At 40.5% G+C, this 20,080-nt stretch overlaps 1 protein-coding gene across 1 annotated transcript; it reads right to left on the bottom strand.

Annotated features, from left to right (window-relative positions):
• Positions 1–910: 910 nt before the first annotated feature.
• chd1l (chromodomain helicase DNA binding protein 1-like) lies at positions 911–19,562 on the bottom strand (the record flags this gene model as incomplete). The annotated part of the gene is given in 17 exon segments (XM_034132243.1): positions 911–1,050; positions 1,740–1,914; positions 3,104–3,257; positions 3,834–3,868; positions 3,870–3,949; positions 4,440–4,550; positions 4,657–4,730; positions 5,341–5,437; positions 5,517–5,609; positions 6,922–7,077; positions 8,279–8,441; positions 8,938–9,019; positions 13,818–13,849; positions 13,937–14,042; positions 17,095–17,201; positions 17,584–17,696; positions 19,384–19,562. Coding segments are annotated over 17 exon segments (1,812 nt in total), but the record flags the coding sequence as incomplete, so codon positions are not given.
• Between the last annotated feature and the right edge of the window lie 518 nt (positions 19,563–20,080).

Here is a 20,080-nt window from a genome sequence, read left to right on the forward strand (position 1 = left end):
ATCTCTACAGAGAGACAGTCTGTGTTATCTGCTCTACAGAGAGACAGTCTGTGTTATCATCTCTACAGAGAGACAGTCTTTGTTATCTTCTCTACAGAGAGACAGTCTTTGTTATCATCTCTACAGAGAGACAGTCTGTGTTATCTGCTCTACAGAGAGACAGTCTTTGTTATCATCTCTACAGAGAGACAGTCTGTGTTATCTGCTCTACAGAGAGACAGTCTTTGTTATCATCTCTACAGAGAGACAGTCTGTGTTATCATCTCTACAGAGAGACAGTCTTTGTTATCATCTCTACAGAGAGACAGTCTGTGTTATCATCTCTACAGAGAGACAGTCTTTGTTATCATCTCTACAGAGAGACAGTCTTTGTTATCATCTCTACGCCGAGCACCTGTAAGAAATCAAAACATTTCGACTTTTTTCAAAACAATTCTCAAATGTATGTTTTTTTCAGAAATTCTCGAAATTCTGACTTTATTCAGAAACTCAGATTCTTATTCTGAAAATTAAAAAATTATTATTTTTATTCACAGATACTAATAATTATGTATTTTCCTGAAAATCTAAAATTCCAATTTTTTTCTGATATTCTCAAAATTATCAAAGTTCTGAATTTTTTTTTGAAATTCTCAAAATTCTGACTTTCTCAAAATCAAAGAATCCCAACTTTTTTAATAAATTCTCTAAAATCCGACTTTTCTCTCAGATTCTGATTCTGAAAGACAAGCATCTCTCCAGAGAGTCTTTATGATCTTCTGAGGTTTCTTAAAGCATAGAGAGCACCTTTTTACTATAACTTCTAATAATTTCATCCATTTGAACTCCACCGTCACTATAATGATGGACCAGACCCCTGAGGTTAAAGCGTTGCATGAATATATATCCTGTGAAAGATATTGAGTCTTACTCCAGCTTTGTGTCTGAGCGTTCTTCCCTCTCCTCCTCTCTGAACCTCCTCCTGGTCCTCCAGGAGCCTCTGGAAGCTGCTCTGGTCCTCTGAGCTCGGGTCCTTACTGTAGTCCCGCCCCTCGAAGAAGTACATGTGGTCTGCAGGTGAACAGGTGTATTCTATTCATCATCATCATCACAAGCACAGGTATCAGGTATCAGGTATCAGGTATCAGAGGCACTAGATCTACTCGTGCTCAACCTAACAGATGATATCAGGCTTGCAAACTCTCTGTGCTTTTAAATCACTTGTAAATGACATTTTATTGAATTTTGAAATATTTTATTTATATTTCTTTTTGCTCAATTTTATTTATTTATTGTATAATTTCAAATGTAATTAATGCCTTGTTTATTTTTCGTCTTGAATTATTTTATTTATATTTTTACTATATTTTTAAGTTAATTATATTTTTCAATTTTTATTTCTTCTCGCACGATTTTATTTTTATTTCAGTCTATTTACATTTTTAAATTACATATTTACTTAAAGTGGACCAATCATGCTATATTTGAATAATATAGCATGATAGGTCCCCTTTAATTAAAATCTGATTTTTACTTAATTAAAATTTGATTTGATTTGAGTTGTATTCTATCAAGACAGTTTTGTATTTATTTTAATATTTTATTTTAATATTTATGCAATTTTATTGGCTTGTATTATTCTTAAGTAAATTGAATGAAGCTTAGACTCCAGAACAAAGCAGTAAAGGTCACGTGATGACCCAAAAGCAGGTTAAATATTCTGCACATATAAACAGAGTGATACAAGAAATAAAACCTACTCTGTTTGTCCTCTTCCTCTTTCTCCTCCTCTTCCTCTCTGACGTTACTGAAGTCTTCCTCCGCCCACCGACCCTCACGAGACGGACCGAGGATCTTCTCCAGTTTCACTTCCTGCACCGAGCTCTCCTCCGACGACAGCAGCTTATCTACCCCGAACTTCAAGATCTCACTGAGCTGCAGGAAACCCCAGAGAGACGAGAAACACAGATAACAACGCGCAGAGAAGAGGAAACGGAGACGCAGGATTCAGAGAAAACACATCCTTTACAGCACAGTGATATTCTACCGTTACTCTGGGTATGACGGCTGATACTGGTCGTGTAAGAACATCATATTGTGTCTGAATTTGACCCCAAATGTAGCAGCTAATATTTTCAAGTTTCAAGTCTTTATCACCATGAGCTCAGCGGCTTCAGAGTTGATATGACAAACTGAAGTCCTCCTCCAACAGAGCAACATCAATATAAAAAGGACATCAGACAAATCCAAGAGTACAAGAGAATGTTTAAATAAGTATTTGATCCCTTCCAGTTTGCCCACTTTCAAAGAAGTGTTGGTTGCAATGGGATCAAATAATTCATACATTTTCTTTTTGATATTCTTACTCTCATTGTTAAAATAAATCTACCATTAAAATGATAGTTCATTTCAATAAGTTTTGCAATAAACATTGAACCAGTCCGGCCCTCGACTAGTACCCATTTTTTTATTTTGGCCCACTGTGTGTTTGAGTTTGACCCCCCTGCCTTAAAGGTGGGGTAGGTAAGAATGGAGAAAGCAGCTCGAGTGCGTTCAAATTTGAAAATACACAACCGGAAAAAATCTGCCCCTTCCTTCAGACTTCCTTACAGAGCCCCTCCTCCAACACACACGAACGCGCACATGACCAATGAGGGCACGAGATCAGTTTGTGCCCAGATGGAAGGCTGACAGGCAGGTAGGCCATCCAGTTATTTTAGCCGGGAGACAACGGAAAACTAAAGACAAGCAAACAGTTTGAAAAGCAAACTGTATACAGTTCAATCGACCGGACTTCTTGTCTGCAGATGTGAACGTCCTTAACAACGGTCTGTACTACTGGATTAACAACGTGTCACGTGTTCTGAATTGACCAATCAGAATCGAGTATTCAACTAAACCATGTAATAATCATAAATAATATATCATGCAACGATCAGTCGACTAATCGCCTCAATTGACGACTATTGGTCGACTACAAAAATCTTTGGTCGAGGGCAGCCCTAGTCCTCCATGGATGGCAGCACATCCTGGTGATGTTTGTGCAGTTCCCACCACCCTGTGTGTTGTGTGATGTGCGGATGCTGTCAGGTGTTTACAGTATGTGTTATAGTGTGTTATTAACCTTTAGCCCTCCAGCCGCTGACTGCGCCTGGTCCATCAGAGAGAAGCGTCCCTCTTCTATCACCGTGTTGGTGAGCTGCAGCTTGGAAACCGCTCGAGAATACAAGATCTCCTCCACCGTGTCTCTGGCCAGGAGCCGGATCACCTTCACCGGCCTGGAGGAAGAAAAATACTTTATTGTCAAGCTTTCAGTTTGTGTGTACAGACAGATATTAAAGGGCTTCTCCAGCTATAGGGTGCTGCAGGTGTTGCTGTGTTGCCCCCTGGTCCAATGGGATTTCTCCATTGGCTTTAGTTTCAATATTGCAATGTATGACTTTAAAATCTCTGCAAATCTTTTTTTCTTCTTCTTTGAAATAAAAAACTTTAATCTCAGAAATTCTGAGTTCCTTCTTGGGATACTGCCCCCTCTTCTGGCATTGTTTTTAACCTTTAATTGCCCTCCTACACAGTTGTATAATTCTGTAATGCAGCCTGCTTGACATCATTATATTAGTTAAAACAAAAAGCATTTAAAAATATTTTTTAATAAAAGTATTTTTAATGAATTTCTAATAAAAGTATTTTTTAAGAAAATAATTTTAAAGATTTTTTAAGCAAATTATTTTTATAATTTAAAAGAAAATATTTGTTCTAATTAAAACATTTCCAAAATATAATAAAAAATATATATAATTGTTTTTTTTCTATATAAATCATTTTGTATGTGTTATACATGTGATGTGGTTCACCTGCTCTGCCCGATGCGGTGGCAGCGCGCCGCCGCCCTGCAGGTCGTTCTGAGGGTTGAAGTCACTGTCCATGAAAATGACCGTGTCAGCAGCCGTGAGGGTCAGACCGACGCCCCCTGAAAACACATCAGATGTTTATTAACTCAAACTGTGACACGCTGCGATAGGAAGTCAGGTCTCTCTCTTCAGAGCGTGCATGCTGCAGCGGCTCTTATCAGAGACATCTCCTTCCTCTTCTGCAGACTCAGATCCTGCAGCGTCGGCTTATCGCACAAAATGACTCTGATATCTACAAACCAGTCCCACTGCTGTCTAAAGAAGCAACGCTCCACCTGCTGGCATCTCTAAAACACTACAGGAACTCAGTGTAACAGATGGAAACTGCCTCAATTGCAGAGGTGGGAAGTATTGGAGTACAAATACTTTGTTACTGTACTTAAGTACATTGTTCTGGTAATAGTACTCCACTACTTATTGACCAATCAGAACTTTATTTAGCCTCCGTATTGTTTATGGTTGAATGTTGGCTGCAAACATCTTTTAGATTCTGAAGTGAGCCCTGAGTTGAAAAAGGTTGGGAACCGCTGATCTAGTGTTCCTCCTCACCTGCTTTGGTGCTCAGCAGGAACACGAAGATGTGTTTGCTGCTGAAGTTCTTCACCGCCAGATTCCTCTCCTCGCCGCGCACCGACCCGTCCAGACGCTCGTAGCTGAAACCTGAACACAGAGGAGAAATATGTAAATATATATTCTGTTAATCTTTAGAGAGGAGAATCAGTACATATTTATAGTGTGTCACAAGAGACAGTTGGACTGTGTTTACTTCTGAACTCCATGTAGTCCTGTAGGATGTCCAGCATCTTCGTCATCTGAGAGAACAGCAGCACCCTGTGGCCCCTACACACACACACACACACACACACACACACACACACACACACACACACACACACACACACACACACACACACACACACACACACACACACACACACACACACACCACACACACACACACACCACACACACACACACACACACACACACACACACACACACACACACACACACACACACACACACACACACACACACAGTGTCAGCAGGTAGTTAACATGGTGTGAGCCTGAATCTAACAGCAATATAATGAAGCAGGTAGATGTCTCACTCTCTGTGCAGGTGCGTCAGCAGGTAGTTAACATGGTGTGATATATAATGAAGCAGGTAGATGTCTCACTCTGTGCAGGTGTGTCAGCAGGTAGTCAACATGGTGTGATATATAATGAAGCAGGTAGATGTCTCACTCTCTGTGCAGGTGCGTCAGCAGTTAGTTAACATGGTGTGATATATAATGAAAGGTAGATGTCTCACTCTGTGCAGGTGCGTCAGCAGGTAGTCAACATGGTGTGATATATAATGAAGCAGGCAGATGTCTCACTCTCTGTGCAGGTGTGTCAGCAGGTAGTTAACATGGTGTGATATATAATGAAGCAGGTAGATGTCTCACTCTCTGTGCAGGTGAGTCAGGATGCTGTCCAGCAGACACAGTTTCCCGCTCGCCTCCACCAGGTGTTCCCCCATCTCAAATGGCTCCGGCTCCACTCCTGACCACAGAAACATGTTAAATATTAAATAAGATCCTATGAATCTCTATTTCCTGACTTCCTTTCTCTTATATCTCACCATCGAACAGGTAGGGGTGGTCCACACACTTCCTCAGGTTCATCAGGATGTTCAGCAGACGGTTCCTGCTGCCCTGATCGCCTCCAAAAGCATCTGGAAACACACACAGAGAGGCACGAGGAGGCCGAAAAACATCATTATGACCTGGTTAGCGTGAGGGAGGAAAGTGAGAGCGGGGTCGAGGATGAAACCAAGGTTACGGACGGGAGTTGAGGGGTTGACGATGGAGCCGTTGTTGATGTTTAGAGATAAATCATGGGTTGAGCGGGAGAGTGAGTTTGGGCCAATAATGATCATTTCAGATTTGTCACAGTTTAGTTTCAGAAAGTTGTTTTGCATCCATGTTTTTTAATGGCAGTTGGTGAGTTGGGAGTGGGTGGTTGCAGAAATAGTTTTTGTAGAGAGGTAGAGTTGGGTGTCGAGTAGGTGTTGGCGGAGGATCTAAATGATAAAAAAAAAACAGGGGACCAAGTACAGAGTACAGAGTGACTGAAGCGGTGGGGGATTTGCAGTTGTTGATGGAAATGAATTGTTTTCTGCCAGAGAGATATGATTTAAACCAGGCGAGGGCGGTACCAGTGATGCCAATTAAGGACTGAAGGCGGGTGATGAGGATGGACTGGTTAATGGTGTCAAAGGCGGCGGTTACTTAGAAGATAAAGTTTACTTCGAAGAATGCACTCAGTAGAGATAGACCGATGAATTAGCCAGGTAAATATATCAGTCATTAATAGCTTACTGCAGATACATTGGTGTATGTTGGAGGATAAATGAGAAGAAATTACTGTAAAGAAACTCCAACTGGATTTGAGATAATTCAGAAACAGTGACTAATATATTCAGTGTTGTTGCACTTATTGCCAAAAACACAATAATCCTACTTAGATTTTCACATGACTAATGAAAATTAAACGTCCTGCTTACTGGCAACCATGCATAATCCCTTTAAGGATATAATAACATGAGTTTTATCATGTTAAAATAAGGAAAAGTGAAAAGGCTGGAGCTCCAGTTGTGCGTCTCTGCATGAAATAGCAGTTTTTTTACATTTTAAACACAACCTCCCACTTTTGATTCCTTTAACCACCTTGTCTTGGCGTTTGGATATGAATGCATATTAAAAAACATGTTGATATTCCAATCTTGCATCATGTTTAAAAGTAGGTGCTTGATGCTTGTTCGAACAATTTCAAATCAACAATATTGTAATATTCTTCATATTAGTTGAATATTATGATGTAAACACAGTCAGTGTCAAAGTTGTAAAGTTTCCCAAATAGAAACTGCAGAATAACCTGCTCTGTAAGGGATTGGTCAAAGGGATGTTTGTATATTATGACTGTTAGCTGATGAATCCTTCAATCAGAGTATTTAGCTCCCAGTATTGATACCACTACAGCCTCACCCGGGTCCTTCATCAGAAAGGCTTTGTAGTATTTCTTCTGCAGCGCCGACATGCCGTGATAAACCAGCAGCTCCGTCTTCTTGGGCAGATCCACGGCCACCTCAGCCTTCACTCTGCGCAGCAGGAAGGGCTCCAGCATGCCCTGCAGCTCAGAGGCTGGGGACAGGTCAAGGGTCAAGGTTAGGTTATTTGTGCGCTATTTTCAGAACAGTTTCAATAGTTTATCCCAATGCAAAGTGGTGGAGACATGTTCCCAGTGTCCCCAGTATAAATTACGCCGATGTGAGGGACACACCATGTGCCGGGTGTAGTTTAAAGAGGCCCGTTTGGACACGTATTCAATCGTATAAGGATAGGATAGGAGGTTAACAAAAATAGGTTATAAAGGGTGTAATTTTTCGTATTTCAAAAAATAAAGAAATGTCCAAGACAATTTATTTCGTGTTAAATAAAATGATTTTTGACCAGAGAATATTTAAAGTGGACCTATCATGCTATATTTGAATAATATAGTGTAGGACCATACCTATATAAGGCATATTTATACTTTTTTTTTCTTCAAAATACCAAACAGATCATGCATTTTAGCCATGCCTCATTTTGCTCAATTTGAACTTTTTTAGCCCTGTTTTAGCAAGGTCTGATTCTGTGAGAACAGCACCACCTACAGGCCTGGCATATGTACTACAGCGTCTCCAGCACTTTCGAACGGCAATGGCCGTGGCTGTCTCCTCCTGATTGGTGGAGTTGGCCCAATAGCCGTAGCGCCACCGTCCTGACGTCAGGACAGTGTTCAAATCTGGATCAGTTTTTATCAGATCCGTTGCAGCCCCTTTTTTAGAGATTTGGGTATGGAGGAAAATAGAGAGGGTTGTGTTTTCTGACACTTGGTGAGTTCCCTGGAACACCGGGGACACATATTCATGTAGAAAAGACGTACACAAGTGCATTTTGCATGATAGGTCCCCTTTAAATAATTTTTTTTTAAATCGTCATCATCGCTTTGAGCATTAGGAAAAGCGCAATACAAATCCCATGTATCATTATTATTATTATCATTATTATTATCTTTGATCTTGGAGAATATCCACGTTTTTTTACTTATGTATTTGTGACAATTTTTTGTAAATGTACGACTTAAAATTACAAATATTTTACTTTTAAATGTGTGATTTTCTGTGTGTAAATATACTAAATAAATCTAAAAGAATACTTACTTTTTTAATTAACCACTTAAATCTTAAAGACTATATAATGTTTTTGTTTTTTTATATTTTCCCTCTCTCTAACCTTTCTTTTGTTCTACCTTTAAAAAAATGGTTTGCACAAACACTAACAAGAAGAAGTCGTATCGTACCCAGAGCCGGTTGGTTTTGCACGTTGGCGTATTTGCTGCAGAAGTCGTCCGTCTCCTTGGCGCTGAAGACGGCCGGCTGGATGAAGCTCAGCAGGGAGTAGAGCTCCTGCAGGTTGTTCTGGATCGGAGTCCCCGTCAGAAGCACCCGGAAACCCACAGAGAACTACACCAGAACATATACATGTTAGAAAACTCTCCCTGGTCCCCAGTTTGAGCTTCAACCTCAGGATCCATGTATCTGTGATCCTCTCCAGAATGGAAGTAGTCATCACATACAGAGCATCAACTAGTTCCTGAACAGTGTCCTTCACATGCTGATATCCAAGAGAGGGAGTTACACAGTCACAAGATGGAGGAATAGAAAGCAGTATTCAATGTTTACTTCAGATTAGCTCCACGTCAGAAATGCGCATGCTTGTCATATGTCTATCTCCATAGAGGCTGAATCATCATGTTCATCACATAGCTATCATATGCCTCAAACAGTCCTGATGCTCTTCTAGGTAATCATACATCCTGTCATGTTCACAGCTGCAGTTGGGATACCTTTGTTAGCATGTTGCTCATGTTGGAGGAGCACACTCACTATTTTACCAACAATAGATTTAGTGCTTATAGTGTAAATAATAAAGAAACAGGATACAGCTGCAGCTCAGTACCTGCGTCAGAGTTCTGTGCAGCAGTGAGTTTGCGTTCTTCAGTCTGTGAGCTTCATCCACGACCAGAACCTTCCACTTCCACCTGAGCAGAGAGGGAAATATTGTGTTAGAAATATCAGGATTTCATCTATTTCTTGCAAGAAAACTACTTTGTAAAAGAGACATTGTAGGGTTAGAAATAAATAGAAATACAGGCCAGAAAAGGGGGTAATATTCAGAGGAAAAAGCTAGAATTTACAAGAAGATTTTTCGAATTTGAAAGAAAAAACGTTATTAAAAAATGTATTCAAATGTTTTGGGCAGTGAAATCATACATCTGTGGGGGTCGCTAATACATTACTAACAACCAGTGGCGGCCGGTCCATAGGGGCACTAGGGGCGCCGCCCCACCTCTTCCCATATTGAAAAAAAATAAAAAATAAATAAATAAAATTAAAATTAAAAAAAATATATATGTTTAAAAAAAAATATATATTTTTATTTTTATTTTTAATGAACAAGGTAAATATTATATAATTGGTATCAGTAAAATGTATAATCTACAATAAAATCTCGTTTAAAATTGTGTTACGATGTCTAAAGTTACTGATAAGTCACATGTTTCCTGCCTGGCCTTGCCCATGCACCTTCTCTCGTCTGGGCGCTAAGAGAGGAGCCTTCAACCAGTGCAGCAGCAGCCACTAGCAGCTGACTGTTGCTATCTGTAACGTGTAAACTATGCCGCGAAAATATAATTTCAGCCAATCAGCGTCGTCAAAGATGACGGTCACCGGGCGCCAATGTCAGCGCCCAGTGCAGTCTGTGAGTAGTTTGGACAGTGACTCGTATCCGGTTGACGCAGTAGTTGATGAGGATGGCTTCGTGTGCAGGTGGAGTCTCCGGACCTCGGTCCCCGCCTAATTCTGTTCAAGAGCTAATCTCCAATCCTTTCGAAAGGAGAAGTTTGGCAGATAAATTGTTGCTTAAAGACCTTGGACCGGACCAACCCGATTTGAATATATCGCAGCAATCTCGTGAAAAAGACAAAACGTATACACGAGGCTTCGCAAGTAGCTGTTACACAAAAAAGGCTTGGCTAGCTGGATGCAAACAGGTAAATGCTGTCTTTTGTTTCCCATGCTTGGATATCACTTTATATGTAGAGAGGAGGTTTCCCATGGTTGTTAGAAGTTTATTAATAAGTGGGCATTTATCACAGAAGTGATTGTTCTGTCTCCACGTTTGTTGCATTGTCTGTGATGTATTTTCCAACGGTTATAGCTCCTGTTCTGTCCCAGCAACACTACACGGTTTGCAGCTCCACCACATTTTTGGTTTATCTTCGGTGTCGCTTAAAATCTGCTTCCCATCGGACTAAAACCTCCACGTAATCTGAAGACAGATACTTGAAGTTATTTAAACCTTTTGCAAACTTTATGTTCTTTCTTGCTCTAGCCTTGCCAGTTACATTGTACATAACACATATATTATCATTATGCTAAGTGGTTGTTCGTGTTAGACGATGTAGCTTTTTCATTTCTGAGTTATTGCTATATGTAAATAAGCCTGTTTGTAAATAATCCTCAGAGAAACAAAGAAAAAACACAATTTATGACATTTTGTGCTGTGGTTATTTTTTTTAAATTGCATTTATTCACAGTTCAGTTTGAAATGCTGTAGTGACTTGTATTGAACCACTTAAATATTTATAATTAATGCTACTGTAAAGATGCTATTAATTTTATATCTCACATGCAGTTCACTGTAAAGCTACTTGGTGAAGGTGTTGGTTCATAAAACATGAACAGTTTTAAGAAAGAAAAAAACAGACTAGTTCTGAGAACACAAATTCCTGGTAAAGTAGTAGATGTTCAGGTTGATAAATAATATTTTCCACACTGAAGATTATGGAGGTATTGATCAGTCTTCTCATATTTTTAAGCCTCGATTTCTCCTTTCCCCCCCCCTCTAACATCACCAGAAGTCATCATTTAAGGGGTCATTTCTCGAAAAAAATTTACGGGGGGAAACCCCCCGGACCCCCCGGGTAGGTCACTTACGGTACGTCAAGAGCCCCACCAAAAAAAAAGACCACCGGCCGCCACTGCTAACAACCATTATTTTAATCACAAATAATGCATGTGTCAATGTAATGAGTATTATTGAAAAGAAAAACATGTTTTCCAAAAGAACAACGCATCTCTTGAATAACAATATGCTGCACTGCACCTCCAAGGTGCGCAATACATTATTGCACAATCTATGCCGTGAGCGTGCTGCGCGAGCCGAGATGATGTGTGTGTGCGCAGTTGAACCTTTTCATACAGGGCCGTGGTAAGTAGGGGTGCTGAGGTGCTGCAGCACCCCCTGATGGAGGACAGGGAATCTGCACGTCCACAAGATTAAATGGAAATATAATACAAATATAATACAAAAAAAACTAATTTTCGGCCTTGATGTTCACATTCATAATTAAGTAAAGATAACACCCTTTTCACCCCGGTTACATTTTCCATGTGCCCTGAGAGGCTCAGTGAGGTAAAGGACTCTGAGGGTTTAGATAGTTCACTTTAGTCTAAGTTATCTCAGTGGGTCTCAAACGGTTTGATCACAAGGCACACCTTTATAATTATTAGGATAAATAAAAACAGGTTTGAAATCATTCCAATGTATACTAAAGGACAGTAAACCAACAATATCCTTTAAAACTGGAGAGATTAAAAAATATGGATGAATAAATAAATGTTAACTGGTAAAATAAGATATAATTGAATCAGCAAAAATCTTGCCTAGGGCAGCAAATGGGTCAGAACCGGCTCTGGTGTCATCCCCACAGCACCCCCCATTTGAAACATGTTCCCACGGCTATGTACAACAATACGCCCAAGCTGCCCCTCCTTAAAAATAATGACAGCTAGTATCTACCTCATTGTTTAGAAAACTAGGTGTGTCTTGTTCTTGTTCGATCAGATGTTTAAAGATTCAACATGTTTTTACACTTTCCTGTTTAGATGTGTTTGTTCTCATTGGGCCGTATGAAACAACATGTTCTATTCCAATGCTCAATTGCTCTAGGTCAGATTTCCTACTAACGTAATAGACACTTTGGACATTTATTAATCCTAGTAGATTGTGAGTCATCACTAGGCAAGGCGAGGCAAGTTTATTTATAGAGCAGCTTTCAACACAAAGCAATTCAAAGTGCTGTACACAAATATAAGACAATAAGATCTAACAACACTGACATGTGTAGTCAAATTTGTACTGCCCGCTTGTTTGTTTGAGAGCTTGAACAACAAGTGAAGAAATGCATGGATGAAATGTTGATGTGTGGTTCAGTTGCCTCGATATGCATTGAATACAAACTGATGATTATTTGCGATGCATTTATGTGAAGCAGTATTTTATTGGTGTTGCTGGTTAAGATAAGTATGATGTAACTAATATGTAGCTTTATCAATAATGCCGTGCCACATTTGATAAGCTATTTGTTTTGAATGTAAAGTAGTGAGTTTAAACTAACAGAGATTTCATAAGTAGAGCTACTTCCTTAGGCCCGGGCAGCCGGAAATATGTTTTGTGTGCACAATTTTGGGCCTTTGGGGACTCCGTAGAATCACCGCAGACAATTACATTTCAGGAAGTTACTTTGGAGGTTCCACATGAAACATAAAACAATAAAGGACATCATACATTATATTTACAGGATACATTTACATAGTTATAGACATTTACAAGTACCCATAGTATCAACGAGCATTTCATTTAGCCTCGCTTTAAAAACATGCAGAGGAATGAGATTGCTCAGTTTCAATTCTTGCAGAAGATTGTTCCAAGCAAGTGGAGCTGCGCACATAAAAGCTGTCTTACCTAAGACAGTCCTTGCTCTTGGCACATGTATACTAAAGGACAGTAAACCAACAATATCCTTTAAAACTGGAGAGATTAAGAAATATGGATGAATAAATAAATGTTAACTGGTAAAATAAGATATAAATGAACCAGCAAAAATCTTGCCTCGGGCAGCAAATGGGTCAGAACCGGCCCTGGTGTCAGAACCGGCCCTGGTGTCAGAACCGGCCCTGGTGTCAGAACCGGCCCTGGTGTCAGAACCGGCCCTGGTGTCATCCCCACAGCACCCCCCATTTGAAACATGTTCCCACGGCTATGTTTTCATATTTAAGTTTGTAGCAAGTAGAGGGCTGCTGGCAGGCCCGGACTGGCCATCGGGAGGGCCGGGAGGTTTCCCGATGGCCTAGCGATTCTTTTTTTTTTAATGTAGGCTATTGTGAACGCAACGCTGCGCAAATGTGGGTTTGCCTCACACAGGGTGACTGTCTGTCTACATGATGTGGCCTCTGTTTCATATGGGTGTTTCCATAGATCTAGTCTCTTTACTTTCCCTTAAAAATGCACCAGATTGATGCATTTAACTCCAAAATTAAAAAAATATCTTACCAGGGGGGGCATGCCCCCGGACCCCCCTAGAGGATTTGAGGTCCACCCCCAAAATATGTTCACATGGATAGGTTCCCAAATACATTTGCAATTTTTTTTTTAAATAGTAACCCCTGTCCATATGTTTATTATTGGTGTGTGTGTGTGTGTGTGTGTGTGTGTGTGTGTGTGTGTGTGTGTGTGTGTGTGTGTGTGTGTGTGTGTGTGTGTGTGTGTGTGTGTGTGTGTGTGTGTGTGTGTGTACGCGTTAGTTTCAAAGACCCCCATAGAGCTAGGTTTATAACTCGAACCCTGGTTTTAGGACTTAATATTTAAATGTATAACCTCAGATCATCATTAAGGTTGTTACTCCTAGATTTGGACGTTATGTTTCCAGCTTTAATCTGAGAGGAAATCTAAATCTTCTCAGAATATTGAGTGATTGTTATTCAGAAAGCACTCACCGCTTTAGGAAGGAGGCATCATTCATACACAGCTGTGAAGGGAAGCATTAGCAAGTCAGTTTGAAAACTTATTGTGTTGTTTTTCTATAACTGATAAATAGATGTAATGATCCCCAGACCTCGTACGTGGTGAGCAGAACCTGGAAGTGTTTGGTTTCTCTCTGGAGCGTAGCCCGTCTCTCTTTGTCTCCTTTGTAACACAACACAGTCAGAGAGGGAGCGAAGCTGCAAAGAAACACACAAAACATTGAGTTTAGATTCTGAATAAATCATATACTCAATGATTTGGATCTGGATTCATCATGTTGCATGCAAGGCGGGTCAAGAGGCTTTTGTAGAAGTTGTTTTTAGGAATTTGGCTCATTCACAGGTAGTGTGATGAAGCGCTGAAAAACAGTTCATCTCATTATAATAGAAATGTATTTGTTTCCCCTTGCACAAAAGGGGGAAGAAATAAAAACTGTACATCGGTACCGCCTAGTGCTGGGAATCACCAGGCCCCCACGATACGAGACTATCGCGATACTTAAGCCACGATACGATAGTATTGCGATTCTACGATATGCTAAGTATTGCGATACGATATACATTTTCATACAACACTCCTTACAAATCACCTGCATCATATCCATGTCCGTCTTCCCTTCCTGGTTCAAAAATCTAAAATCTAAAATAATTCCACACCTTTGATTTAAACGCGACCGGCGCATTTCTGATTTCTTTCTCCGCTGACTCCATCTTTGTTCTGACTAACTTCCTGCCAATCTTGGGTTGCGGTCCAATAGTCCAAAAATCAGCTCCTATCGTCTATCCCTATCGTCTATCCCTATCGTCTATCCCTATCGTCTATCCCTATCGTCTATCCCTATCGTCTATCCCTATCCCTATCGACTATCCCTATCGTCTATCCCTATCGTCTATCCCTATCGTCTATCCCTATCCCTATCGACTATCCCTATCGTCTATCCCTATCGTCTATCCCTATCCCTATCGTCTATCCCTATCCCTATCCCTATCGTCTATCCCTATCCCTATCGTCTATCCCTAACCCTATCCCTATCGTCTATCCCTATCGTCTATCCCTATCCCTATCGACTATCCCTATCGTCTATCCCTATCGTCTATCCCTATCCCTATCGTCTATCCCTATCCCTATCCCTATCCCTATCCCTATCGTCTATCCCTATCGTCTATCCCTATCCCTATCGTCTATCCCTATCGTCTATCCCTATCGTCTATTCCTATCGTCTATCCCTATCGTCTGTTTGAGTTTGAAACCTCCTTTCCTTTCATCTAGAGAATTCGAACGGCACTTATCATGGCTGCCACTGAGGGACTTCCGGGTCATTTCACTCCGTTAGGAAGGTTCCTAAGCTAAATGGACTATAGAGAGGCGAAGTCCCTCCCCTTCCGGTGGACCTCCATGGGACCTTATTTCGGAAAAGTTATGTATTGAAGTCAATGGAGAGAGAAAGATTATCTTTCGATCCCGTTTGAATTGTGCCACAAATTACACATATGATGTTTGTCAATTTAAAAGATAATTTTACAAGTTAAAAAAAATAAAAATGTGTCGTAAAACTGTGAAGTAACACATTTCTTTGTGTGAAACCTCTCAATGACCTACCTCTCCCGTCTTGCACCACACACCCAGACGGCCGTCACGTTGGCACATTTCACTTCTTTCTTTCAGAATGAGGCGGAAAGTATTAAAAGAGGTGAAAATCACTCCAAGTCTGGGCATGTTGAGAGCTGTGCATACACACAAGAGGAGTTAGTCGGTTCCTAAGAGCCAGCATGCGGGACCGGGACTCTGGGATTTGTAGTCTTTCTAGTTGCGTATTTTTCATAGTCTTATATTTCAACAGTTTTACGACAAACTGTGACTTTTTTGACATGGAAATTATCTTTTAAATTGACAAACATCATATGTGTAATTTGTGGCACAATTCAAACGGGATCGAAAGATAATCTTTCTCTCTCCATTGACTTCAATACAAACTTTTTCCGAAATAAGGTCCCATGGGTCCCACCGGAAGGGGAGGGACTTCGCCTCTCTATTCGACTGCAATCCCACTCTCTTTACCCATGGCCATGACCCCACAAGAAAAAGCTCAGCACCATCTAGTGGATTGAAAAAGCAATTGTTACCAAAAACTTTAATTTGGATTTGCAATATGAATAGTTTATATAATAAAATATCTATACTTGGCGTCCGTGTATTGATACAATATCGCCATACTCTGCTTTATTGATTATTTCCCCCACCCCTAGTACCGCCAGAGAAATGTGCAATTGGTGCCTCAATAATGAATGTGTCACCTCTGCATGCCTTGATTTAACACGCTGCTGTGACAGAACATTTTTCTTATTTAGGATCAATTGAGTAAATCTTATCTTATATTTAAACTTTATTTATTATATTAATGCAAAAAACATCTTGTTATTGTAAATCCTGCACATGTTGCACATTTCTGCCACATGCTAACTCTTTTAAATCAATATATTGGCATATGTTATTATATTTTACTGCACTCAGTTTCCTGCATGATTATATTTTGTTTTTTTAATAGCTTTTTTAATAGTTGTAATTCCTTCTGTGTCTCATCAGCGGTGTCAAACTCAAATACACAGTGGGCCAAAATAAGAAAATCGCAACTAGAGGGTGGTTCAATGTTTCTTGCAGAACTTATTGAAATGAACTTATTGCACATATTAAACCTGGAACTAACAAAGCTTAAATGATTGCCTATAAAAACAACATGAAACATTAAATAATCAGTTGCATTCATTTCTTATGGCTCTATCTGCAGCTTTTCCAGAGTCATTTCTTATGAGTACATTTCTCCACAGGCCGACAACAGCTTCAACAAAACTATTTCCCTCAAAGAACAAACCAAACATGCCCTGTTGTCGTGAGAGAGAAAGTGCAGAAGGAAACATGTAAACTCAGTGTGCTGCTCTGTGATGCTAGCTCAGATACTTGGCATCTCATCTTGGGTGCAAGGTCATCAATGTTTGGGGTCAGGCTCTGAGCTGAGGAGACCCTCAGGATGGAGTGAAGGTGTGCGTGCAATATACCGGAGGGCCAGATCTAAAAGTAATTAGAAATTATCCTGCGGGCCGAAATTAAATCCACCAAGGGCCTGATTTGGCCCCCGGGCCTTGAGTTTGACACATGTGCTCTGTATGCACCACTTCTACCAAAGGGAATTCCTCGTATGTGTAAACCTACTCAAAATGATTCTGATATTTATATCTTATAAAGTGGATGTACCTCTGCAGCTCGTTCCTCCAGTTCTCCATGACGGACAGCGGACTCAGAACCAGAAAGGGACCGCTCTGCCCGAGAGACCCGGACATGAACACCAGCAGAGAGATGGTCTGCAGGGAGAACATAGTATTATACTTTAATCATATTTAACATGATTTAAATATATGTATTTTAAATCACTTATCTGATCGTTTTTTAATCTTTATTAAAAATCATAATTTCATTTATTTATCTATTATGTAAGATTTTATATAATTCCAATCCTGACATTTTTTACCTGTATTAAACCGCACTTAGTAACTCTGTTTCTTGAACTTTACTGATAAACCTTCATATAGTTTACTGTTCTCTTCTGCATCTGCTCAGTTACACAACTAAAAAAAGCTGGTGAAATCTAGACGATCAGTGTCCGTATCAGAACATAGACATCACGACTTATTGAAATGTGTCGCCCCTCATGATTGGTTATAAGATGAGCCGATGGATCAGTACCTGGCAGGTTTTCCCCAAACCCATCTCGTCTCCTAAGATGCATCCCTGCTGGTTCCTCTGACACTCAGACAGCCACTGAACCCCGTCCAGCTGGTAGGGCCGCAGCGTGATCCCTGAGAGGAGAGGACACATGTGAGAAACATGTCAGGGAACAGTGTGTGAGGAGAGAAGATGTGAGGGAACAGTGTGAGGAGAGAAGATGTGAGGGAACAGTGTGAGGAGAGAAGATGTCAGGGAACAGTGTGAGGAGAGAAGATGTCAGGGAACAGTGTGTGAGGAGAGAAGATGTCAGGGAACAGTGTGAGGAGAGAAGATGTCAGGGAACAGTGTGTGAGGAGAGAAGATGTCAGGGAACAGTGTGAGGAGAGAAGATGTCAGGGAACAGTGTGAGGAGAGAAGATGTCAGGGAACAGTGTGTGAGGAGAGAAGATGTCAGGGAACAGTGTGTGAGGAGAGAAGATGTCAGGAAACAGTGTGAGGAGAGAAGATGTCAGGAAACAAATACAAATAAAGCTGTGTTGTTATTATTATTAAATAAATATTGAAAAACACCTCTGAACTGTAGGGAGTAGAAGTACTTCAAAACTGTACTTAAAGGGGACCTATCATGCAAAATGCACTGGTACGTCTTTTCTACATGAATATGTGTCCCCGGTGTTCCAGGGAACTCACCAAGTGTCAGAAAACACAACCCTCTCTATTTTCCTCCATACCCAAATCTCTAAAAAAGGGGCTGCAACGGATCTGATAAAAACTGATCCAGATTTGAACACTGTCCTGACGTCAGGACGGTGGCGCTACGGCTATTGGGCCAACTCCACCAATCAGGAGGAGACAGCCACGGCCATTGCTGTTCGAAAGCGCTGGAGACGCTGTAGTACATATGCCAGGCCTGTAAGTGGCGCTGTAGTCTGCCACAAAAGCAGCGAAGAAGACTTCCCGCCCATAGTTACCATGGTTACCCTTCTGTTTATTCTCCGCTGTGGCTTTCTTTCTCCCTCCCCGAGGCAAGCGTTTGCTCCCGCTGCTTTAATTCAATGCAATCCCTCCCCGTCGAGGCAAGCACTGTAATTCTCTCCGGTTAGTCCACCAGCAGATGACAAACACCCACCTCTCCGCCTCTTCCAAGGAACGAGGGGACCGTGCGGCAGAGTTTCAGTTTCAGTTTCTTTCGCCGGTCAAGATGTCCGTTAAAGTTTAAATCTTCCGGACAAAATTAGAAAAGTGCCGGTCAAAGGTCTTCTTTGTTATTTATTGAGCTTTAAAACAAATGAATAACGACTCTATATAATAAAACACGGAGGACGGAGATCTCTTTTTCTCCCCCTCTTCTGACAGCCCAGCAACAGAAACGTATAAATATACCTTATATAGGTATGGCCCTACAATATATCATTTAAATATAGCATGATAGGTCCACTTTAAGTAAAGTACTTTAGTAAATGTACTTAGTTACTTTCCACTCTGATATGACATACAAAGAGTAATATCTGTTAAGCAGACTGACTATCTTTCTGACATATTTAATGATATGTTGGTTTGGATATGTAAACATTGGAGATGTAGGCTGCATGTCGTTGTGTCCCTGAGACACTTCACCCCAAAGTGCTCCTGTGGGGATTGCCCAGTATTGAGTATGTAAGTCTCTTTGGATAAAAGCGTCTAACAAGTGACATGTGATGTAATGTAATGTATAAGAAGCATCTCTTGGAATCAGAGTCAGAAACAGAAACAGTTTTACACATAGGAATGATTTGCCTTGGTGCACATGGTACATTTTAACACAGTTAAACTTCGTACCTGTTAACCCGAGCTTCTGTAAGTCAGTCTGAGAAACAGAAGTCTTCTTCTTCTCCTTCCCGCTGTGTTTTATCTTTGTTAGCAGGTCAGACATGTTTACAGAGCTAAAGTTAGCAGCTAACAAACACAACAACAACAAAACTTAACTTCCCTTCATGAGAGACGAGTGCAGAGCAGAGACTTCCGGGTAGAGTCACGTGACGCAGGGGAAAGGCGCGCATTCGTCTGTTTTTTAATTTTTTAACCAAATCTCATAAATAGTTTTTCCACATCTCATTATTAATCATCATGACAAATAGTTGGTTATCCATGAAGTATATCATTTTAAAATTAAGTCTATTTTATTTTTTATTGTTCTTTTTATTTTCTAAATAAAAGGTATTTTTTGAAACATAAAAACACATCACACACACACACACACACACACACACACACACACACACACACACACACACACACACACACACACACACACACACACACACACACACACACACACACACACACACACACACACACACACACACACACACACACACACACACACACACACACACACACACACACACACACACACACACAAAATGATATGTATCCATGAAAAATCTTTTTGACACAAAACAGAGAAAACATGTTAATTGGTTAAAGTCTCTCCTGCCACTAATAGCCAGAGGTGGGAAGTAGTGGAGTACAAATA

Source organism: Trematomus bernacchii, unplaced genomic scaffold, assembly GCF_902827165.1.
Source record: "Trematomus bernacchii unplaced genomic scaffold, fTreBer1.1, whole genome shotgun sequence".
NCBI classification, from domain to species: Eukaryota; Metazoa; Chordata; class Actinopteri; order Perciformes; family Nototheniidae; genus Trematomus; species Trematomus bernacchii.